The sequence below is a fragment of the Spermophilus citellus genome, assembly GCF_964194105.1.
Source record: "Spermophilus citellus genome assembly, chromosome: 14".
NCBI lineage: Eukaryota > Metazoa > Chordata > Mammalia > Rodentia > Sciuridae > Spermophilus > Spermophilus citellus.
This window is the reverse complement of record NC_138194.1, coordinates 40488181-40507722: the sequence shown is the minus strand read 5'-3', so window position 1 is coordinate 40507722 and position 19542 is coordinate 40488181. Positions and strand designations below refer to the sequence as shown.

Here is a 19542-nt window from a genome sequence, read left to right as displayed (position 1 = left end):
ATGGAAGAAAAGAAAGACTTCAGGAATAAGTCAGGACTTACAGTGTGAAGGAAGGACTCATGATCAGGTTGGCAATGATGGAAAGATTCAAAATACTAACACTAGTGAAATGAAGAGAAGGGTTTGGTACACTGTTAGTGGGAACATAAATTGATTCAACTTGTGAGGAGAGCAATTTGCATACATGTTACAATAAAACATGGATCTGGTAATCTTATTACTAAGAATTTTTAAAGGAAATAGTGGGTAAGTTAACTAAAGAATTGTTGATAATATCATTACACTGGAAATGACCTAAAAATGTACAGCAATAGAGGAACAGCTCAATAAATCTTTATGCACACTTTAACATATGCTGAGTAACTACTTAAAAGTTATTTCATGATATTAATGGATATATGCTCACATCTACAGAAAGACAGCATGCACAGTATAAGCTCATAAGGAACATTATATATATGATATATACACAGCCATTTCTCCTTCCCTCTCCCCTCTCCTCCCTCCCTCCCTCCCTCCTCTCTCTCTCTCTCTCTCTCTCTCTCTCTCTCTCTCTCTCTCTCACACACACACACACACACACACACATATTCATCACAAAAAAATGATAAAGGTAATGTTTATTGGGTACTTACACTGCAGACCCAAATCACACTAAGCACTTTATTTGCTTTATATTATTGTATCTTCTCTGAGATAGACACTATCATGACCTTTTCTTAAGTGATAAAAAAAAGAGAGAGAGAGAGACTAAAGACATTAGTAACTTTTCCAATGTCACACAGCTCTTGAATGGTGGAATGATAATTGAGAATGGAAGTGGAGACATTTACCCATCCCTGCCAGGGCTTCCATGTGCACCAGAACACTGGGTGCTGGTGAGGGCTCTCCCTGAGGGGAGTGTTTCAGAGATGTGTGCTACTGATTCATTTTGTTCTGTACCATGTGTATTTTCCACCATGAACTGGTATTATATTTGAAGCCATGGGAACAAAGAACAAAGAAAAATCAAAGGAAACTTTTAGCACAGCAATTTCAATTGATGACATGAATACATTTCAGTAAGTGGAAGGGTAAGAAGAAAACGATAAAGAGGTAGAAAGTGTCCTGAATGATTGACAAGTGTTGGCTCAAATACTTTTTGTAAAGTATTCAATCAATGCTGAAAACACAGATCAGCATACCTCTCATAGAGGTATCAGCAACATATTATCGGAAAGTGAAAGCATGTATGGTCTTTTGTTCCCAGAAATCTTATTTCCAGAAACTTATCTAAAGGAGATAAGGAAGTTGAGATATACAAAGAAGTGCGTATTTTTTGCCCTCTGTTATTTTGAAACGTGGTATAGTGAAAAAGGTGCATGCAGCGTTTAGAGTTAGACCTACCTAGGTCTGTGATCTTGATTTGCACTTTACTGACTGTGACCTTGAGCAAGTTACTTGACCTTCTAAAATGAAAATAAAAGCAGAAGCCTCACAGGACTGTTATGAGGATTAAATGAGATAAAGTACAGTACAGTGTCTCTTCCTTCTGTACGCATATCATTCACTAGCTCATGTATATAAACTGTGGCCCAATCTTTACAGCCAAATCACGTAACTTAGTAATTTGTGTATTATTCTGTGCAACATATTATATAACATTAAACTTAGCTTTTAAAGTTATTCAGAAGTAAGCTCATGTGATACTCTGACACTTTCTCAATCTCAATTAGCACTAAACTAATTAACAAAACTGTTTTATACACTACAGCGAGTCACATTTTTCTTCCTTCTTTCCTAATCCCTGGTGTGTTGTAAGGGTGATTGAGTATCTAATTACTTCTTAATTGAATGCACATATTACACATTTTTCACTAGTTCAAGCTTAATGCTTTAGTCCAGAAATCAAAGTCAATGAAATTAAGTTGAATTGGGATTTGGGCAACTATTATAATGAGAGAAGGTTTGTATTGTGTCTAATTATAAGTAAATGTGGGTTTTAGTCTTGTTTCCTACAGAAATATTTCAGGTACAGGAATGTCCCATAAATGACTAATTTCAATGATTAATAACATTGTTATTCTTACTTACAATCTTTATTCCCCATTATAGTAATTTTATTGCTGGGACCCACTGAATATAATCATTCTTGAAAGAAAAGATACCATTAGAGAACTATTGGTTGTACTTATACTAAAATCAGAATGAACATTCATATCTGCAAAAAAATTACATGAGTTTCTCTGCTGCATAAAGGTTGGTGGAATTTCCACATACTGCTAACAGAAGGAAAAAAACTATTACTTGAAATATAACCAATTATATTCATCAAAAATAGTTATCTATAGAAAATAAGAATATTACCATCAAAATAGCTTTCCAACACTGAATAGTAAGAGTATTTCATGAGGGTTTTATTAAAATCATTTTTGTATTATACAGAAGTAAGGAAATGCTGAAATAAGTATTCTCAGAGAACAGATATTTTATTTGCTTCTCCCCCCACCACCACTAGGTGTGGGGAGTAAACCTCTAGAATAATTTAGTTGAAGACCTCTTCAGGCAAAAGACTAGATTAAAGAATTTCTTGAAATCCAATTCAACACCATGCTTCTAAGATGTCTCTGAAAATACTTTCTGTAGAAAAACCCTAAAGACCTTTCCGCGTTTCAAATAAGACTCATAAAAGAATGAACAACAGGAATTCAGAACAATAAGAAATTCAGAAATGTTGAAAAGGTTTGTTTTAAGAAGCACTAAATGGAAAACAGACCTATGCAAAACCAGAATGGTTTTAACAATCATTTTAACAAATAAAGTATTTGGAGAAGGTATTTATTAATGGTAAATTTCTTGATTGAAGAAGCCTCCATATAGTCTAACAAATATTTCAGATTCTGTCTAAAGAACTGGGCATTAGCTAAATTATTTTAGCTTTGTATATTGTCAAAACATGTTTAACTAAATTGTTTAAATAAAATTGAAGTAGCCAAAAGAATGAAGCAGACTTATATGTAACTAATATAAAAATAATAATAATAAAACCTATAGTTTTATCATTAAAACCCTAAAACCTATAGTTAAATAAAAAGTTTGGTATGATTTTGTTAAAAATATTTTTAGCTGGAGATGTAACTCAGTACTAGCACACTTACCTAGCATGCACGAGGCCCTAGATTTGATTCTCAGCACTTCTCTCATCTGAGGGTCATGTCATGGGAAGTTTCTTCTTTAACTTACTGGTATGGTCTGAATGTTTATTTCCTTTATTTATTTTATATGCTGAAGTTCTAATCCCCAGGATGATAGAGTCAGGAGGTAACTGTTTTGAGAGGTGATGATATCTTTAGTAGGGCCCTCATGATTAGCATTAGCTCCCTGATAAAAAGAGACCCCAGAAAACAAGCTAGCTCCTTCCTCCAGATGAAGACACAGTGACAAGGCACCGTTCTATGAACCAAGAAGTGGGCCCTTGCCAGGCACCGAATTGTGGCACCGTATCTTGAAGTTGACTTCCCAGCCTCTAAGCTGGAGAAACACATTTTTCTTGTTTAGAAGCCAGGCAGTTTATTTTGTTATAGAAACCTCAATGGAAGATACTTCACCCTTTTCCTTCTTCAGGAGAGGGCTTCCATCCCTAATAAAGAGGTCTGGGTCAATTCCTTTACCCTCATGCCATTTTTTTTTTCCATTCTGAGATTTCAGGTTCTCTGAGTTTTGCTATATGAAAGCAATTTGCTATATATAAACATTAGGATCATAACCTGTACACAAAGAAGAAGAAAAGACTGACAAGCATAGTTGGGGAATTTGAGTCATTTTTGCCATGATTCTGTATTTCCTTGGGTAAATGCTAATGCCTGGCTACATATCATTAGATCTAATACAGGTCAATTTTCCAAAACTCATCCATACTTCATACCTAAGACATTTAAATCAGATGCCAATAAGACGACCTTACATTACTTATAGCAATAGCAATATCCATTCCCATCCATGACAGAGACTACCTTTTGGTCACATCAGCCTTTCCCCGGTTCTCAAATGTGGATTCAGAATCCCTTTTTAACACTCTCCAGAGAGCTAATAGCAACTAATCAGAGCTGGCAGACAAATTTGAGTGCTGTATGTCATCCATGTCTTTTTTTTAATATTTATTTTCTAGTTGTAGGTGGACACACGATACCTTTATTTCATTTTTATGTGGTGCTGAGGATCAAACCCAGTGCCTCACGCATGCTAGATGAGCACTCTATCACTGAGTCACAACCCCAGCCCTCATGCATGTCTTTTTATAAACTGTTCTTTAATTGTCCCATATAGAATACATGCAAATCGTCTAGATGAGATGATGTTAACTTTATGGGCCCTGATGGTGAAAATGGAGACCCACAGATGGCTTTGGGAGATGTCAGGAGGCAAATGTGCAGACATGGGTGATAAAGTGGAAATGCTGGAGAAGAGAGCAAGCAAGGGGTCACGCGTGACTCAGATTTCAAAGTAAACTGGAAGAGGGTCAGGTCTGTGAAAGAAGATCATAAATTCCATCTTGCATGTGTTAGGTTTGAGATGCATTTGACATATCCAAAAAGAAAGTTATACAGACAGTTGGGGAGTCAATTCTAGAACTTAACTGAGATAGCTCGGCTAGGTATATAAAGGAGTAAGTCATATACATTTAGTAGTGACTGAAGCTGTGAGAACAAGTTCACCCAGAGAGACATTAGAACCCTGAGGACCACAATATTAAGTGGCCTCCTACATTCGTGTAGGGAATACAAAGATGGTTCAGGTAGAAAAATAAAAAGAAAATTGGTGTTATGGACAAAGTATGACAAGAAGTCAATGTCAGAGGCTGCTGCGAGATCCAGTAAGATGAGATCTGAAAATGTCCTTGATATTTAGTGCCCTTTAGATGCTCACCAATGGGACTGCAAATTGGTGCAATCACTCTGGAAAGCAATATAGAGATTCCTCAGAAAACTTGGAATGGAACCACTATTTGACCCAAGTATCCTGCTCCTCGGCACATACCCAGAGGAATTAAAACATATGTTATAGTGATACAGCCACATCAATGTTTATAGCAGTTCAATTCATAATAGCTAAGTTATGGAACCAACCTAGATGCCCTTCAACAGATGATGGATAAAGAAAATGTGGTATATATACACAATGGAATATTAGCCATAAAGAAGAATGAAATTACGTCATTTTCCAATAAATGGATGGAACTGGAGGCTGTTGTGCTAAGTGAAATAAGCCAATCCCAAAAAACAAAATGCCAAATGTTCTGATATGCAGATGGTGACTCACAATGGGCTAGGGAGGTCCACTGGACTGGACAGGCTGGACTGGGGGAAAAGGAAAGGGGATGGGAATGGGAAAGACAGCAGAATAAATCCAGACACAACTTTCTTATGTTCATATATAAATATATGACCAGTGTAACTCCACATGCTGTACAATAAGTGGGAAGTTACCACAAAAATGGGAAGTTATATTTCATGTACGTATGATATGTCAAAATACATTCTATTGTCATGTATAACTAAAAAGAACAAATAAAACAATTTTTTAAAAAATGCTCACCATTGATTAGCAAAGAAAAACATGGACACTTATTTTGTCATGTCATTAAATAATAATATCTAATATATGCAAAGGACTATATGCAGACAATCACAATGCAACTCACTATCTCCAAATGATTCAAAGTTAAATATAAAGTTCACAGAAGAAAGTAAGTACTTTCATTCAATTAAAAAATATTTACTCTTTGTAAAATACTCAATTAGGTTCTAGATTGGTCAGTTAGGTTTACTTCATTATTTCCTAAGCTGGGAATTTGAAATTTCACATTGGTCTATAATGGAAATATAATCACCTCCTTGGAAGCTGATTAGACAGATCAGGGTTCACTGATACAAGGACAACAGGTGCATGTACTTTCAAGCACATCACTTTTCAGTGAGTATTTCTATTAATTTTATTGGTTGAAGATAACTTTCTGGATCTTAGTTTCTTTATTGAAAAGGTTTTTGAAAAGAAATGCCCATCCTAAAGAGTTGCTGGGAGGTGAGATGACACATGTGTGAGCCACCTTGCGTGGAGCTTGGCACAGTCCCACTACTGAACATAGATGACTATTACTACTGGAAGGTCTTCATGAAGGGTTTTAGGCTTTAACTAAAGTATAGAATAATCACAAATCTTTTAATTTACCCTTACTTTATACTGTGTCCAAATTAGCTTAGCCAAATCTCAAGACATATTCTGTATCTGCCCTTTGTTCACTGAGGGTCTGTGAAGAAGAGGCAAGGGTACTTAGAGACTCTGGTCCCACATCTGCTCTGCCTATACCTCTCCACGTCAAATCTTCCAAAATCACAGCAGACACTGTGGATTGCCACTCATTTACTAAAACACATCTGGCATCCTTGTATAGCTCTCTAGTTTAATAAATTTGTACGGTGCTGAATACCAGACTCTCTGGGAACCTGGCATATTAAAGGATCTAAGAAGTCTTTCATGAAGAAAGCTTGATAACCATACTTATAAACTAATTTGACTCTAGCACCTAGAAATTTACAGTGTAGTGGAGTAAGTAGTACTAACACTTATTGTGAAGTACATTATTAGGAAACCGAAAATAATTAAGAACTAAACTAATATGGTATAAATAAATAAACTCTAAGTAAAAAGAAGTAAGGTCAGTTAACCAGGAAAACCTTCATGGAAATAATATCTGGTCCTTCAAATCTAAACAGGATTTAAATAGTCAAAAGACAGAAAGGAGCACATTGGAATGGTAAGTTCCTAGAGTGATCTAATAAGGCAGACAGTCAAATTCTGTCAAATGCTAAGAAATCAGAGAAACAAAAAAGAATGAGAAACTGTCAACAGAAAGCTGCAGGTCAGGTAAAATGTTACTGAAAGTTAAAGAAAATGATAATTTCCCCCTAATAGTCCTAATTCTTATATAACTGAAACAGCAGAGATTTCTGTTTCATCTTTTATAGTCTGCTATGAACTCTTTATATCTGCCTAATAACAATCTAATTTTTAATAGTCAATTCCTTATCTTAATCTGAATTAGATTTCTAGGTACTTCTGAGTTTTTCTAATTGTAAAAAGTATTAATCTAAGTATTAATCCCACTTTGGTTTCATTTTTCCCTCTACTTTCATTTTTAAGGTTTTTGATCATAATGGAATGCTGTCATATAGGTTTTTTTTGATATCTGTTGTTCCTATAATATCCTACATTTTAAAAGGTATAGAAATATTTTTCAAAACCAGATTCATTATCTAAAAAGGAATATCTCCGTATGCTCATATAATTATACATCATTTCCAATGATTTCGCACTCGTTTTAAGCTTTTTTTTTTTTTTTGGTAATTTCTTCAAATCAATCTTTTAGCTTTATCTTTTCCAGCTGGAGACTAAGACAACCTTATTCATAAGAAAGCATTCATTTCATTTTATTCCTCATTTACCTGATGCCTATTCTATCTCGTATTTCTTTTCCATGATAAAGTGAACAGAGACAGAAGCATATTCATCACACTAGCCAGCAGTCAAAGGCACCTTGGGAGGCCTCTCAGAGCATCCTCCTGTCCACATAGGCTCCCACCTAAACCATCCAGGAACTTGAAGCATTTAACGTCACAGTATTCCTTGAAAGCTGAATCTAAGATTTAATCCATCTCTCTATTTTAAAAAGTCCTCCACGTAGCCTCTAAAAGTAAATTCTTTCTTTAGCTACACCAAATCCTCTTTGCTGATACTTAAAAGCCATTTTTTTTTACATCAATAACTACCTCTTGAGTGTCTACATGGGTAAAAGGCATAATAGAACATTTTTAGATGACATAAACTGGCCACAGTGGTTTTCTTATGGAAAATATATATACTCTTTAGGAAGAAAATCATGAAATCTACTACATTTAAGGCATCAAGATATATTGATGCTCAACTTTACACATTGGTACATGACTGCAGAATGTCCTCCTCTTCTTTTCAAACACAATTTTGTTTGAATTTATCAGACAAGAAAAAGCCAAATCAATTTGGAATTTTCATCCATAATAAATTAAACACTTCTAAAACTAAAATGGAAAAAGAGATATATTTCAAAGCAGAAATCATTTTCCTTGTTCAATAATTCTGAAGACAGCCTTTGCAGCTTTGATGTTTTTCATTCCTGGGTTAATAATAATTTCATATCACATAATCAAAGCATACTAGATCATTTGAGTATCTTTGGTGCTTTTGCATTTTACTCAAATCATTTTGTGATCACTTACGAAATCCATTCCATTTTGAGAGCATCTATATGATTCTGTAAATAAAAAAACAGCTGTATCTGTAGAACTTTTGATTCTCACCCTAATGTGGTGTGCATCATATTAGATGATTACAGTGAGGAAAGTCTACGTTGTACTGACTCAAAAGGTGGCTTTGGGCTTTTCATTTATCTCAGAAGGTTAACAGCTTTTACCAACTATTTAGAATTGACATTTTCACTTTCCCCACACAGTCCCCTCCTTTCCCATAATGCTTTCTTCTTTTCTGACCTATAGCTCTTTTAGCTTGTAAAAGAGAACATGAAATTGACACTAAGTATAGCTTTATTCAAGTTTAGGAGACAGTATTATTAATTGCAAAAGTATTTATAGGGAAGAATGCAACACAGTCAAGACCCAGACTTCAAAGACCAAGAAAGAAAAAAGAGGACAATTTTGACCAAGGGGTATTCGAAGATATTTGCACATGCCACTTTCTTTCCTTCTTTCTTTTCCTTCTTCTTCCTCTCTCTTAATTTATTTGGGGCAAATTTATTTTTTCCTCTTTTAAGGGGGGAATAGCAAACTATTTAGAGAGACTTGTAGCATTGGGTTTTTTTTAAAGTAAAAAATTATAATTCAATAGAGTTCTTGGGAGCATGTGCACTGTTTAATGATATCTGAGTCATAGATGAAATAGTTTTTTAAACATTGGAATTGCCTTTAAAATGGGCCAATACTTAATGAAATAAATAGGCCAATAGAACTACTTTGTCACAAGATTAGTACCAATATTATGATACCAAGTATAACTTGTAAACCAGTCATAAAGTTTGGTGTTACTATTTGTTGGCTGTTGTTATGATTTGGTTTTTCTGCATCATATAAAAATTCATTGAATAAAGAATCATTCAATAGCAAGTGGCTCCCCAAAATACTAAACTACCACTGCTGAACTAAAGAATTTCTAGCACATTGGCCAACTACTTGCTAATTCTTTTAACAGGTACAAAACCACAGTTCATACTTCTTAAATGGTAATATTAAAAAGTCTCAGATTGTTTGTAAATCTTGGTTATCAAAGCTCTCCAGATGTCCAGACATTCATGCAAAAAATAAAATAAGCCCCGTCATTTTATGTCCAAAACCTTAGTTATTTCAGTAAAACATAGCTAAAATAAATCTGAAATATTTTAAACATTATTTTAGAGAAGAGCTAACTACCATTAATTTTTTCCCCTTTTTAGTTCCAAGAGCTTAACTGAAACATTCATGCATTAAATTCAAAGTCTGACTGTCAAATCATTTCACTTTAATAAAAATTTGAATTACCTGCCTTAGGGCATTATTAAATATCAAATAAAAAGCACATATCCATAAGTCTGATTTCCCAGTATAAATTTTATGTAGAACTATGACTAGATTTGTATAACACATTTCAAGATAAAAGGATAAAAACAATGTATTCATAAAAGGATGAAATCAGAACTGGAGCCCCATTAGAAAGAATTCCTATGCCATTCTTGCAAGTTTGGGGGCGGGGGAATTACCCCTTTTAATTAATCTCATGTCACTAAGATATGAACTTAAATTCATCTTTCTTTTAAAAAATGTTAACTGTAACTAATTTACATTTTTGAAAAAATTATACAGTTAGTCCCTTCTCATAGAATGAAGTATCTATAACATACATAATCTCATAAACAACATTTATGTGTGTGTGTGTGTGTGTGTGTGTGTGTGTGTTGTGAAAGAGAAATTAAATGGTGATGGTTATAAAGATATTTAGAGAGAGACAACTCTGGTGTAGGACTTGATACGGATCAAACATTGAAGGCAACAATCTTATTCCATTGAAAGAGTCATTTACAGTTACAGACATTCACAGTGAGAAATCAACTCTGGACTGGAGAAATTCACAAGTTCACTGTTCACCCAGCCTGCTCAGTCCTCCCTGCCACTATCCCATTTCTCATTTAAAAATAACATCAACTCATGAACACATTCAATCAATAAACCACCACTTCCTTCCTCCCTCCTATTCCAACATAGAATGCATCTATTCCTTCAATAAAAACAAGTCTTCCCGTATGCTGAGACTCTTCCAGTGGCTTCACTGGTAGGATTAACCCCTACAAGAAATAGCCTTTCCCTATCTACATGCTCCTTCTGCACCATGATAGACAAGTTCTGGTATTTCTTTTTTTCTTCTCAAAATAAAACGAAATAAAGAGGCCTCCCCCGCCCCAGTCTTAGCCCCCCACCCCCCCTGGCTGCAGCCTTCCACTAAATTGTCAAGTGTGGCCAGGATTTGTTGCCTCCAACACCTCCCTCCTATCACCTTCGGCCGGATGCAGCATGCGTCCTTCATTGTTATGCTGCTCTGACCACTGTTTGAGGGCCCTCTTTGATCTCTGCCCATGTTCTGGTTAAGAAAACTTGTCCTGCCAAGTCAAGCCACATGGATCAGGCTTCCAGATTTCGCTGCTCAAGAACTGTATTACTCTGGGCAATGACCTAACTTCTGCATCTTGGTTAAATTAACACCTCTGAAAAGCCTCACGTAAGTTTTTGTGAACATTTAATGAGCTAATCCCACCAGATCCATTAGAATATCATATATACACATTCATAGAGAGATAAATCATCTCTATGCTAAATACATTTATATTTCAGCCCAGTCCATTTTTCTGATCTCTACTCTTGAAATTCTAACAATCACAACAAGCTCACTGTTGTGAAAGATGGGCATCTCTCTCTCAATGTGCTCCAACTCAACTCTATATTTCCAACTCCAAGAGGGACTGTTTCCCCGGTTTTCCAGCTGTCACTCAATAGCATTCTTAACTCACTCACTTCCTTAAGCCCCAAACCTCAGCAGTTTTCTTTCGCATTTTCATTTTCTTGCACCTTCTCCCAATACATCACCAGATACCAACTACAATTTCTATTTCCTATAAATTAACATCCCTCCACCTCTGTTGCTTCTATTCTAGGGTCTGAGCCTCCATGTCTATCACCTTGGCTACTCAATGGACTTGTAAAATATATTTCTACTCCTGCCCTGACCCACTGTAATCAAATTCATTCAATTTTCCAGGTAGGACCAACCTTTAAAACTATACATGGAATCAGGTCACACCCCTGAGTTCAAATTCATCAATAACAAAATAAAGATGCCTTAATGTGGCTGACAGGACTGTCTGGGATTTGGGCTTTGCTGGCTTCACACCTTTGATTTCTACATGCCAGACTCACAGGGCTTTCTGTCAGACACCACAATGCATCAAATTCTTACTTCTTCTCCCCTGAGCACTACCTCAGGATCTTTGTCAAAAAAAAAAAATTATCCCCCCATCTGGCAGTTCTTTCCCCACATTGCTTTGTTATTCTCATTCATGGAATTCGTTACAGTTTACAATTTATGATCCTGGGCACCATGAGAGCAGAGACCATGTCTGTCCTTCTCAGCTTTGTAATACCCAGTCATACAGTAGGTGCTCAATAATGACTTCTGATTGACTATCCTCCATTATAAGGTTTAGCCTAAAGCACCCTTAGATTTTTCTCATTACCATATATGTGTTACTGAAAATTTCTTTTCATTCTTACCAAAGGTAAATTTACCCAACCCTGACCAAGTCCAAAATTAGAAAGAGGAACTCAGAAAAGGAAAATGCAGGATGGGAAGGAAGTGAGCTTGGATACAACCTGCGGAGTCCTAAGAAACTTCTAATTTGCCTGATTCATAGTAAAATAAATACATTTCAGCCCTTGCGAAGCTTGAAATAAGAGAGAAAAATAAGATTGACACAAATAGCTGCATGGAAGAAAGAATATGCAATGCGAGGTGTGATCAAAGAGAGAAGCAGAGATACCTAGTGAGAATGGTATTGGAGCGAGGCCTTGGGGTAGCGAGGAAGTCAGTTGGCAAAGCTCACTCACCAAAGATAAAAGGCAGGGTGACTAGACTACTGCATAGTGATAATAGGCAAGAAAAATTCTTGGGCAACACATGGACGAAATGACCCCCCTTGAAAATTCCCATGTGCTTTGTCTAGTTCATGAAACTTTCAGCTCCTTGAGGAGAGAGATTTCTACTCATGCATGACTCCCCAGTGCAAAGTTCCTCTGGACATGGTTTTGGAAGTCCACCCCTTCAACAGTTCACCACACTGTCTATCTAGGCCCAGTCCTGCCTCCCTAGGCATCATTCCAGCAGATACCTCCTCTCAGGGGAAGCAGGGGCCTGCTGCAGTGTACCCCGATGCTAAGGCAACACACAAGGTAAAGAAATAGTCCAGCACATAGTCATCTTTGTGTATTTTCCTTTCCATGTTTGTGATGTTGTTTGGTTAGCTCCTAATGGGTAAGGAATATATATATATACTGGAAATTCAATATATTAATGTATGTAGATTATAAAACATTTACCTTTCCAGAAGATTAACACATGCTTCTTGAGCAGATAAAAAGGACTTAAATAGGACAGTATTTCAGTTCATGCTACATCTGCCCTATATAACCCAACAAATAAGACAGTCAGATCTGCATTTGACAAGAGGATCAATGTAGAGGTTCGCATGCTTTTCTAGTCCCTTCCTTTGTGCTCCTCCATCATGGAGAGTACAGGGAGATGACTATGGTTTCAGGAGGAGGCAACATAGTGAGTTACTGAAGAGCTCCTGGCATAGCCCTGTTCTCTTTCTCATGTGATTTTCCTGTGAAAACCAATATTTAAAATAAAATGGAATTAATGGCTGCTCTGGTGGGAAAATATGAGACTCATAGGTTTAATGCACATTGCATGAAATTAAAATAACTACCTGATTTGTTGCTAATGAGGCATGAGAATATGTCCTAAATTTTATTAAGATCAAGTGTACTTGTTTTATTACTAAATTAGCAGGTTAACCACAAGAGGGACTTCGGGATGCTGGGTTTAGGTAACTGTGAACCTCATTTTCCTTCTCAATCTGCACATACCCTGATGAAGATGGGCTTGTTCCTCCTCTCTGGTTACTGAAATGCAGCTCTTATGACTCTGTCGCTAAGTGGTTGAGTGGGTCGAAAGTTGTCTCCCAAAATCCCATCGCAGCCTTCCACAAGTTCTGCACCCTTAACATGTGTCCTCAGCCTGCGGAATTCTTCTATCTGAAAACCAAAAGCAGAACAAAACAGGCTCATCATTGATCAGACATTAACGAAACTGGGGTTTCACAAATGACTTTAAAATATGCATAAATTACAATGACATAAAAGAGAAAATTAAACTTCAAAAAGAGAAAAACAGAATTAATTCTTCCAGACCTGAAAGCAGACATTAGAAAAAAGTCCTTGTACGAGAAGACAATAGAATTAAAGACAGAGGTATTCAGACAACTCCAGTATCCCTGGAAACACTGCATTCGTGAATGTGAAAAAAGCATTTATGTCTGTCCACAACACAAAATGGTGAGCAAATGTGTAAACAGTCTTAAATGCTCCCCTTAGTATATTTTAAATTAACACATTCTGATGTAACTGCATGTCAACACTGATTAGATATTAGATTTATTAAGTGAATTAGAGGATTTCTTCATCAAAATACTTTGCTGCTTATCTAGATCTTTAGAGGACACAGATCCAAAGAATACTCCAATCTTCTAAAAGTTTAAGCCCAACTTCCTTTCTTAGCAATAGCAATCTCCAACTTCATCTCCCTTCCTCTGATTGCCTCTCGGAGGCCTGTGGTTCACCTGTGATATGTGAAGAGATTTGAAGATTCCTGAGGGAACCATCAGAGGCACTATAGTTTCTTTGACTTGCCAGGTCTGAGCCTCCTAATAACCTGCAGCCTGCCAGACAGAATTCTCTGAGAAGTATTATAGCAACAAAAATGTGATGAGAATTCCCCAGGGTCATTTCCAATCATTTGTTACCTGCAGGGCTCACCATCTGTTACTTCATTGAATTGCTTTATGTCACATAAAACAGCCATTCTTCATTCTTTACACAGAATGGAGAAACTGAGGCTATAGAGATTAACAAGATCTCATAATCAGCTGGTAGCAGAAGTCAGACAATTCCAAGTCTACCTGCTTTTATCCCAGCTCCACGGCCACCTCTTTAGAAATTCTACTCAAATCTGTATAACCTGTATCCTGCACACATCCCAAGGTATCAATTTTTCTATTTGATCTTAATTTTTATTAATTTTTCTATTAGTTACACGTGACCACCCCAAGGTATTGAGCAAATGTGATTTGAATAGCATCAATCCACCAAAAGTTCACCAACTGGGTATCACAAGATTGTATTCTATAAAGGTCCTTAATATGACAAAGCCCAAAGAATTCTTCACTTCATAAAGAGAAAAGAAATGAATGAGATCAACTAATTCAGGGGATCTAAAAAGAAGTCTAGACTTCAGGGAGACCATGAAACCCCTAAATGATAAGAAAAATTGTATATGTGCATTTTCTAAAGGTAAGGCTCCATGACTCCAAAAAAAAGTTGAATTCCACAAGATTCTAATTCCACCTATTCACATACATGTTGGGACACAGAGATGTGGAAAAAAATTGTTAGATCAGACACCAAGTTACAAAGCTGACTTCTGATGTTTCCTTTTTCCATGTCTCCAAATACTGATTGATTTCCCAAGGTAGGATAAATAAGTGTGACCCAACTGGGATTGTCCTGTTTAATTTTTCTATAATGCCTATGGGCTGTATTTACACAGCAGTGTCAGTCGCTATTTTATCTACATAATATGCTTTCACTAGATCTTCTTGGGGTCTTCAAGTAGGAATGCATGTGACAGCTGGGAAATTTCTAGAACTGATCTTCATGAGAATCCCCTGTAATTTTGTGCATTCACCTTAAAGTTTTCCTAAGTGTGGACTAGAAAGTAACCTCCTCAGTCAGTGAATCCTGTATGGGTTTTATATTCACAGGCTGGTTCCTGTCCTGGTTCTGCCACTTGTGACCCAAATGACCACATGACATTACCTCCTCAAGCCTCAGTTTCCACATATGTGCAATGGTAATGAAAATTTTAAAAATTCACAAAGATAGCATAAGAAGTAAGAAAATTCATGAAAATCATTGGAATAGTTTCAAAGACATAGAAAATATTTGATAAATATTAGCCCTCTTACCACAACAACTTCTTTTGAAGTCTAACCGTTAGCATTTTGAGATAAATAGTTAGCTACAATTGATAATAAACCAATTCACTGAGAAAATGTAAAGTCATCTCTTCTAGCATTCACTTTATACATAATCATAAGTTACACCTGTAGCCAGAATCTATGGAGCGGACCATAGACACGGTCACTGATGAAAAATGTGGACTAGAAACCTAACTCCCTAATGTGCTATAGGAAAGACTCCGTTTTTTTGTTTGTTTGTTTGTTTGTTTGTTTGTTTGTTTTTGTTTTTTTTTTTGCAATACATACTATTTTAATTCATTCCTTCCTGGTTCCCAATTCTTTTTTTTAATTATTATTGGTTGTTCAAAGCATTAAGACTCCGTTTTTATTGACGTTGAAGCTTACTTTAAAGTTAGGTGAGTTTTATATTTACGTATTTTTAACAGAAGTCCCATTCTTCAAGCCCCAGGGCTGGGCCTGAGGCACACTCTGTGAAAACTACTTCAGGAAAAGCAGATCTAAATCAATAGTCAGCCTCAAATCACTGCTTGCTAAGAAAACGATTCCACAAGAAATGCTGTTCTCTGATCACAGCCATGCTTTGAAGGATTCAAACGTCAACAGGGATGGTGGCAAAAACTCATCTTTCTGAAATGGCAATTTTTCTGAAGTAACCACCCTTCAAACCCCTTTAGTCCCTTCAAATGATTTCAAGTGCATGCTGCATTAGCCCACTAAGAAAGGAGGGACTGAGCTGAATGACGAGGATCATATCTCAGGATAAGAGTCTCCAACAAACTCAACTGTCAGGGCACTGCAGAAAAGATCAGTATTATATCTATTTGAACATGCAATTGCATCGACTTTTAAGGTTTCTCTATTTCAATATGATATTTGTTTTTAACCAATTTGAAAGAGAAATTGGACAGTGGTCCAACACTACAGGAAGAAATCTTTTAAAGGTACTAGATTGAACAATCACTATTGTCTGAATTAGAGAGGCACGCCAGCAGATCTAAGACATTTGTTCCACCTTCACTAACAAATCAGATTACTCACTCCCATTCAGCTTTAAAACTGCTTTCTTTATGAATGCATTCAATGGGTTAATTCCCAGGGTTCATAGTTTGGCACAAATTAACTTATAAGTGGTATCAAGTTGTTATGACCATATTTTATGTGTCATCTTATTAAAAAAGAAATACAGAAAATCAGTATCCTCCAGGCATTCTTCTCTCTATGGGCATTTGGTTATTTCCATGTCTTGGCTGCAATAAACAGGGGAGTGCAGATGCCTCTTTAAGATATGACTTCAATTCCTTTGGTTCTGGATTTTATTTCCAGAAGGAGAAATAAGCCAGACACAGGAAGACAAATACTTATGATATCACTTATATGTGGAATCTAAAACAGTCAAACTCATGAAAGCAGAAAGAAGAATGGAGGTTTTCAGAGATATAAGGAGGTAGAAATGGGGAGGAGATAGTTAAAGGTACAAAGTTTCAGGTATGCAAAATAAGCAAATTCTGGAGATATACTATATAACATAATGCCTCCAGCTAACAATACTGTATTATATACTTGAAAAGTGCTAAGGGAATAGATATTACATTAAGTGATCTTACCAAAGAAACATATCATCATCATCATCACCACCACCACCACCACCATTATACAGAATATGGAAGGAAGCTAACAGATATGTCTATGGCCTTGATGGTGGCAATGGTTTCATGGGTATATTTACTTATTTCCAAATTCACCTAATGCATATATTTGTATACGATTTGTATTTAATACGTATAGCTTTTTGTATGTCAATCATACTAATAAAATACTTTTTTAACAAAAATGTCAGTGTTCCCATTTTTCTTTATTAATAATGAAACCAAATGAACTATAATAATATGGTTCCTTATATTGTGCAGGAGGTAGGGCCTCATAAGAAGTGATCAGGTCATGAGAACTCTCCCCCACAAATGGATTAATGCTGTTATTATGGGAAAGAGTTAGTAATTGTGAGAGTGGGTTTCTTACAAAAGTAAGCTCAGCTCTCTCTTGCTCCCACCCTCCGTTGTCTTCTGCTCTCCACAAAGACCTTCACCAGATGTGTGTGCCATACTCCTGGTCTTCACAACCTCCAGAATTACAAGTCAAACAAATTCATTAAAAATTACCCAGTCTGTGATTGCTATAGTTCAGTTCTGGAATATTCCTGAAAGACCTACATGCTAAAGGCTTGGTCTCCAGCTTGGCACTATTGGAGAGTGGAGGAAAATTTAAGAGATGAGGCTTAGTGGGAAGTTTTGGGTCACTGGGAGAAGGACCTTGAAGGCTCTGGTGGTGGCTACACAAGACATTCTCACTACACAGTGCTCAGTGGTGGAGTGTGTGCTCAGCATATGCAAGGCCTGGCTTGATCCCCAGCACCAAAAATAAAATAAATTTTTTAAAAAGGAAAGAAAAAAAGAAGAGGCTTAGAGCCCAACCCACAGACCAGGAACATAAGTGTCCTAACTTGGACTCTCAAGGCCATGAAAAGACCCATGTTTCAACCTATAGAATTATGGAATGGGGAAGGGATAAAGAGAAGGCAAGACTGAAAAGAAAAAAAAACAATTGTTTACAAAGATCTAAGAGACATATTCCCATGTTGTGAAAAACAGTAAACACATTCATGTTCCTTCATTGCACTGGTATTGCTTTAGAATGAAAGAGAAAAATCAGAAACAGGCAGCTAATAGGAGAATACACATAAGCTAAGAAATTGAAATGGATAAGTAGGAGGGAAATGCAGGAAAAGGAGAGTAAACCGTAATGATGTTCTATCAATTCTGAGATGAATATTGGTGCACATTTCAATGGCTGGGAAATCAGGATGTGTCTTACAATTTCTGTTGTCAGATTTGATGAAGTTTGGGTATTTTTATTTTAATCATGGAATCTCATTTCCAAGCAACAATCCATTTGTAAAAGAAAATGTTTATTTATTTCTACTTTGATTTCCTCATCCTTAGACCATTATTTATCTTAAATTTATTTAATGGTTATAGATCCTAGAAAGAAGAAAATTACATTCATTCAAATCCATCAAATAATGTTTTCCCACCCGAGTATATTGAATGCAAATCAGGAATAATGAAAAATTCAACTAAGCAAGGTCTTCTAGTCCTGGATTCTAGACTCAGGGCGCTCAGGACAATGTAAACCCTTAACTCGGGGCTTAATTATCAACACTGTACTTCAGCAGAAGTCTCCTCCTCCTTGAATCCAAGCTGCTGCACATTTAATAGGAAGCATCATGACCCAGAGCACCCTCTTCAGTGTCACTAGTGCACACACTATTATCTTACAGCAGATGATGCATTTCAAGACACCAACTGCCTCCATAACAACATTCAGCAGCTTAATTACACATTAACCCATGATATAGGAGACATTTTCCTTTAATTCAATGCAAGGTTTTATGTTTTTCTCAGTTTATTCAGCTAGGTAGAGACTCCACCTACCATTTACTATTCTTTTGTTATTATATATATGTATATATATTATTTTATAATATTTCATATATTCTTTCTCACACACATATTCCATATATTCTCCCTCCCTCTCTCTCTCTTTCTCTCACTCTTGCTCTTGCTAGCTCTTTTTCTCTCTTCACACATTCCCTGTCTGCCTCCTGCCTCTCCTCCCCCTTTAAGTACAATATTATAAGGCGTCTCAACTTTTCTTGATCTAGACTCTAAAATCACACCCTCTCCCTTTGGTTCCTCTCATTTTCATTGTCCTCTCTGGACCTCTTGAGTTTTTGCCCTGCTTTTTCTGAAATGATATGAGCAGCAGCACCAAGGCAAGCCTTTGAGTCAGGGACAGACTGATTTACACTCTCCCAAGATCACACTGTTTTTCTAAATCACTCTAAATTGCATTTTAATATACATCAACCTGTGTCTCTCTGTGTGTGCACACTGTCTATATTTAACACTCTGGCCCTCTGAAGAGATGCTGCGATGGTGCCATGTGCTAAGAGCACCTAAATCATTTTTCTTGAATGATTACAGCTAATTGGAAAGTCATCCATTTTCAAAGGCAGTAGAGATTTTTTCTCTCTAATACACATTCCTTTGACTTTGGCT

The 19542-nt window shown here is 36.3% G+C and overlaps 1 protein-coding gene across 2 annotated transcripts in view; it reads right to left on the bottom strand.

Annotated features, from left to right (window-relative positions):
- CA8 (carbonic anhydrase 8) overlaps positions 1 to 19542 on the bottom strand; it is a 94074-nt gene that overhangs the window by 9746 nt on the left and 64786 nt on the right. For both annotated transcript variants that reach the window (XM_081266630.1, XM_081266629.1), the window contains one exon: positions 13257 to 13424. In XM_081266630.1, coding sequence (XP_081122756.1) covers positions 13290 to 13424 — 135 coding nt within the window. In that variant the 3' untranslated portion in view covers positions 13257 to 13289. The remainder of the gene's footprint in view (positions 1 to 13256; positions 13425 to 19542) is intronic.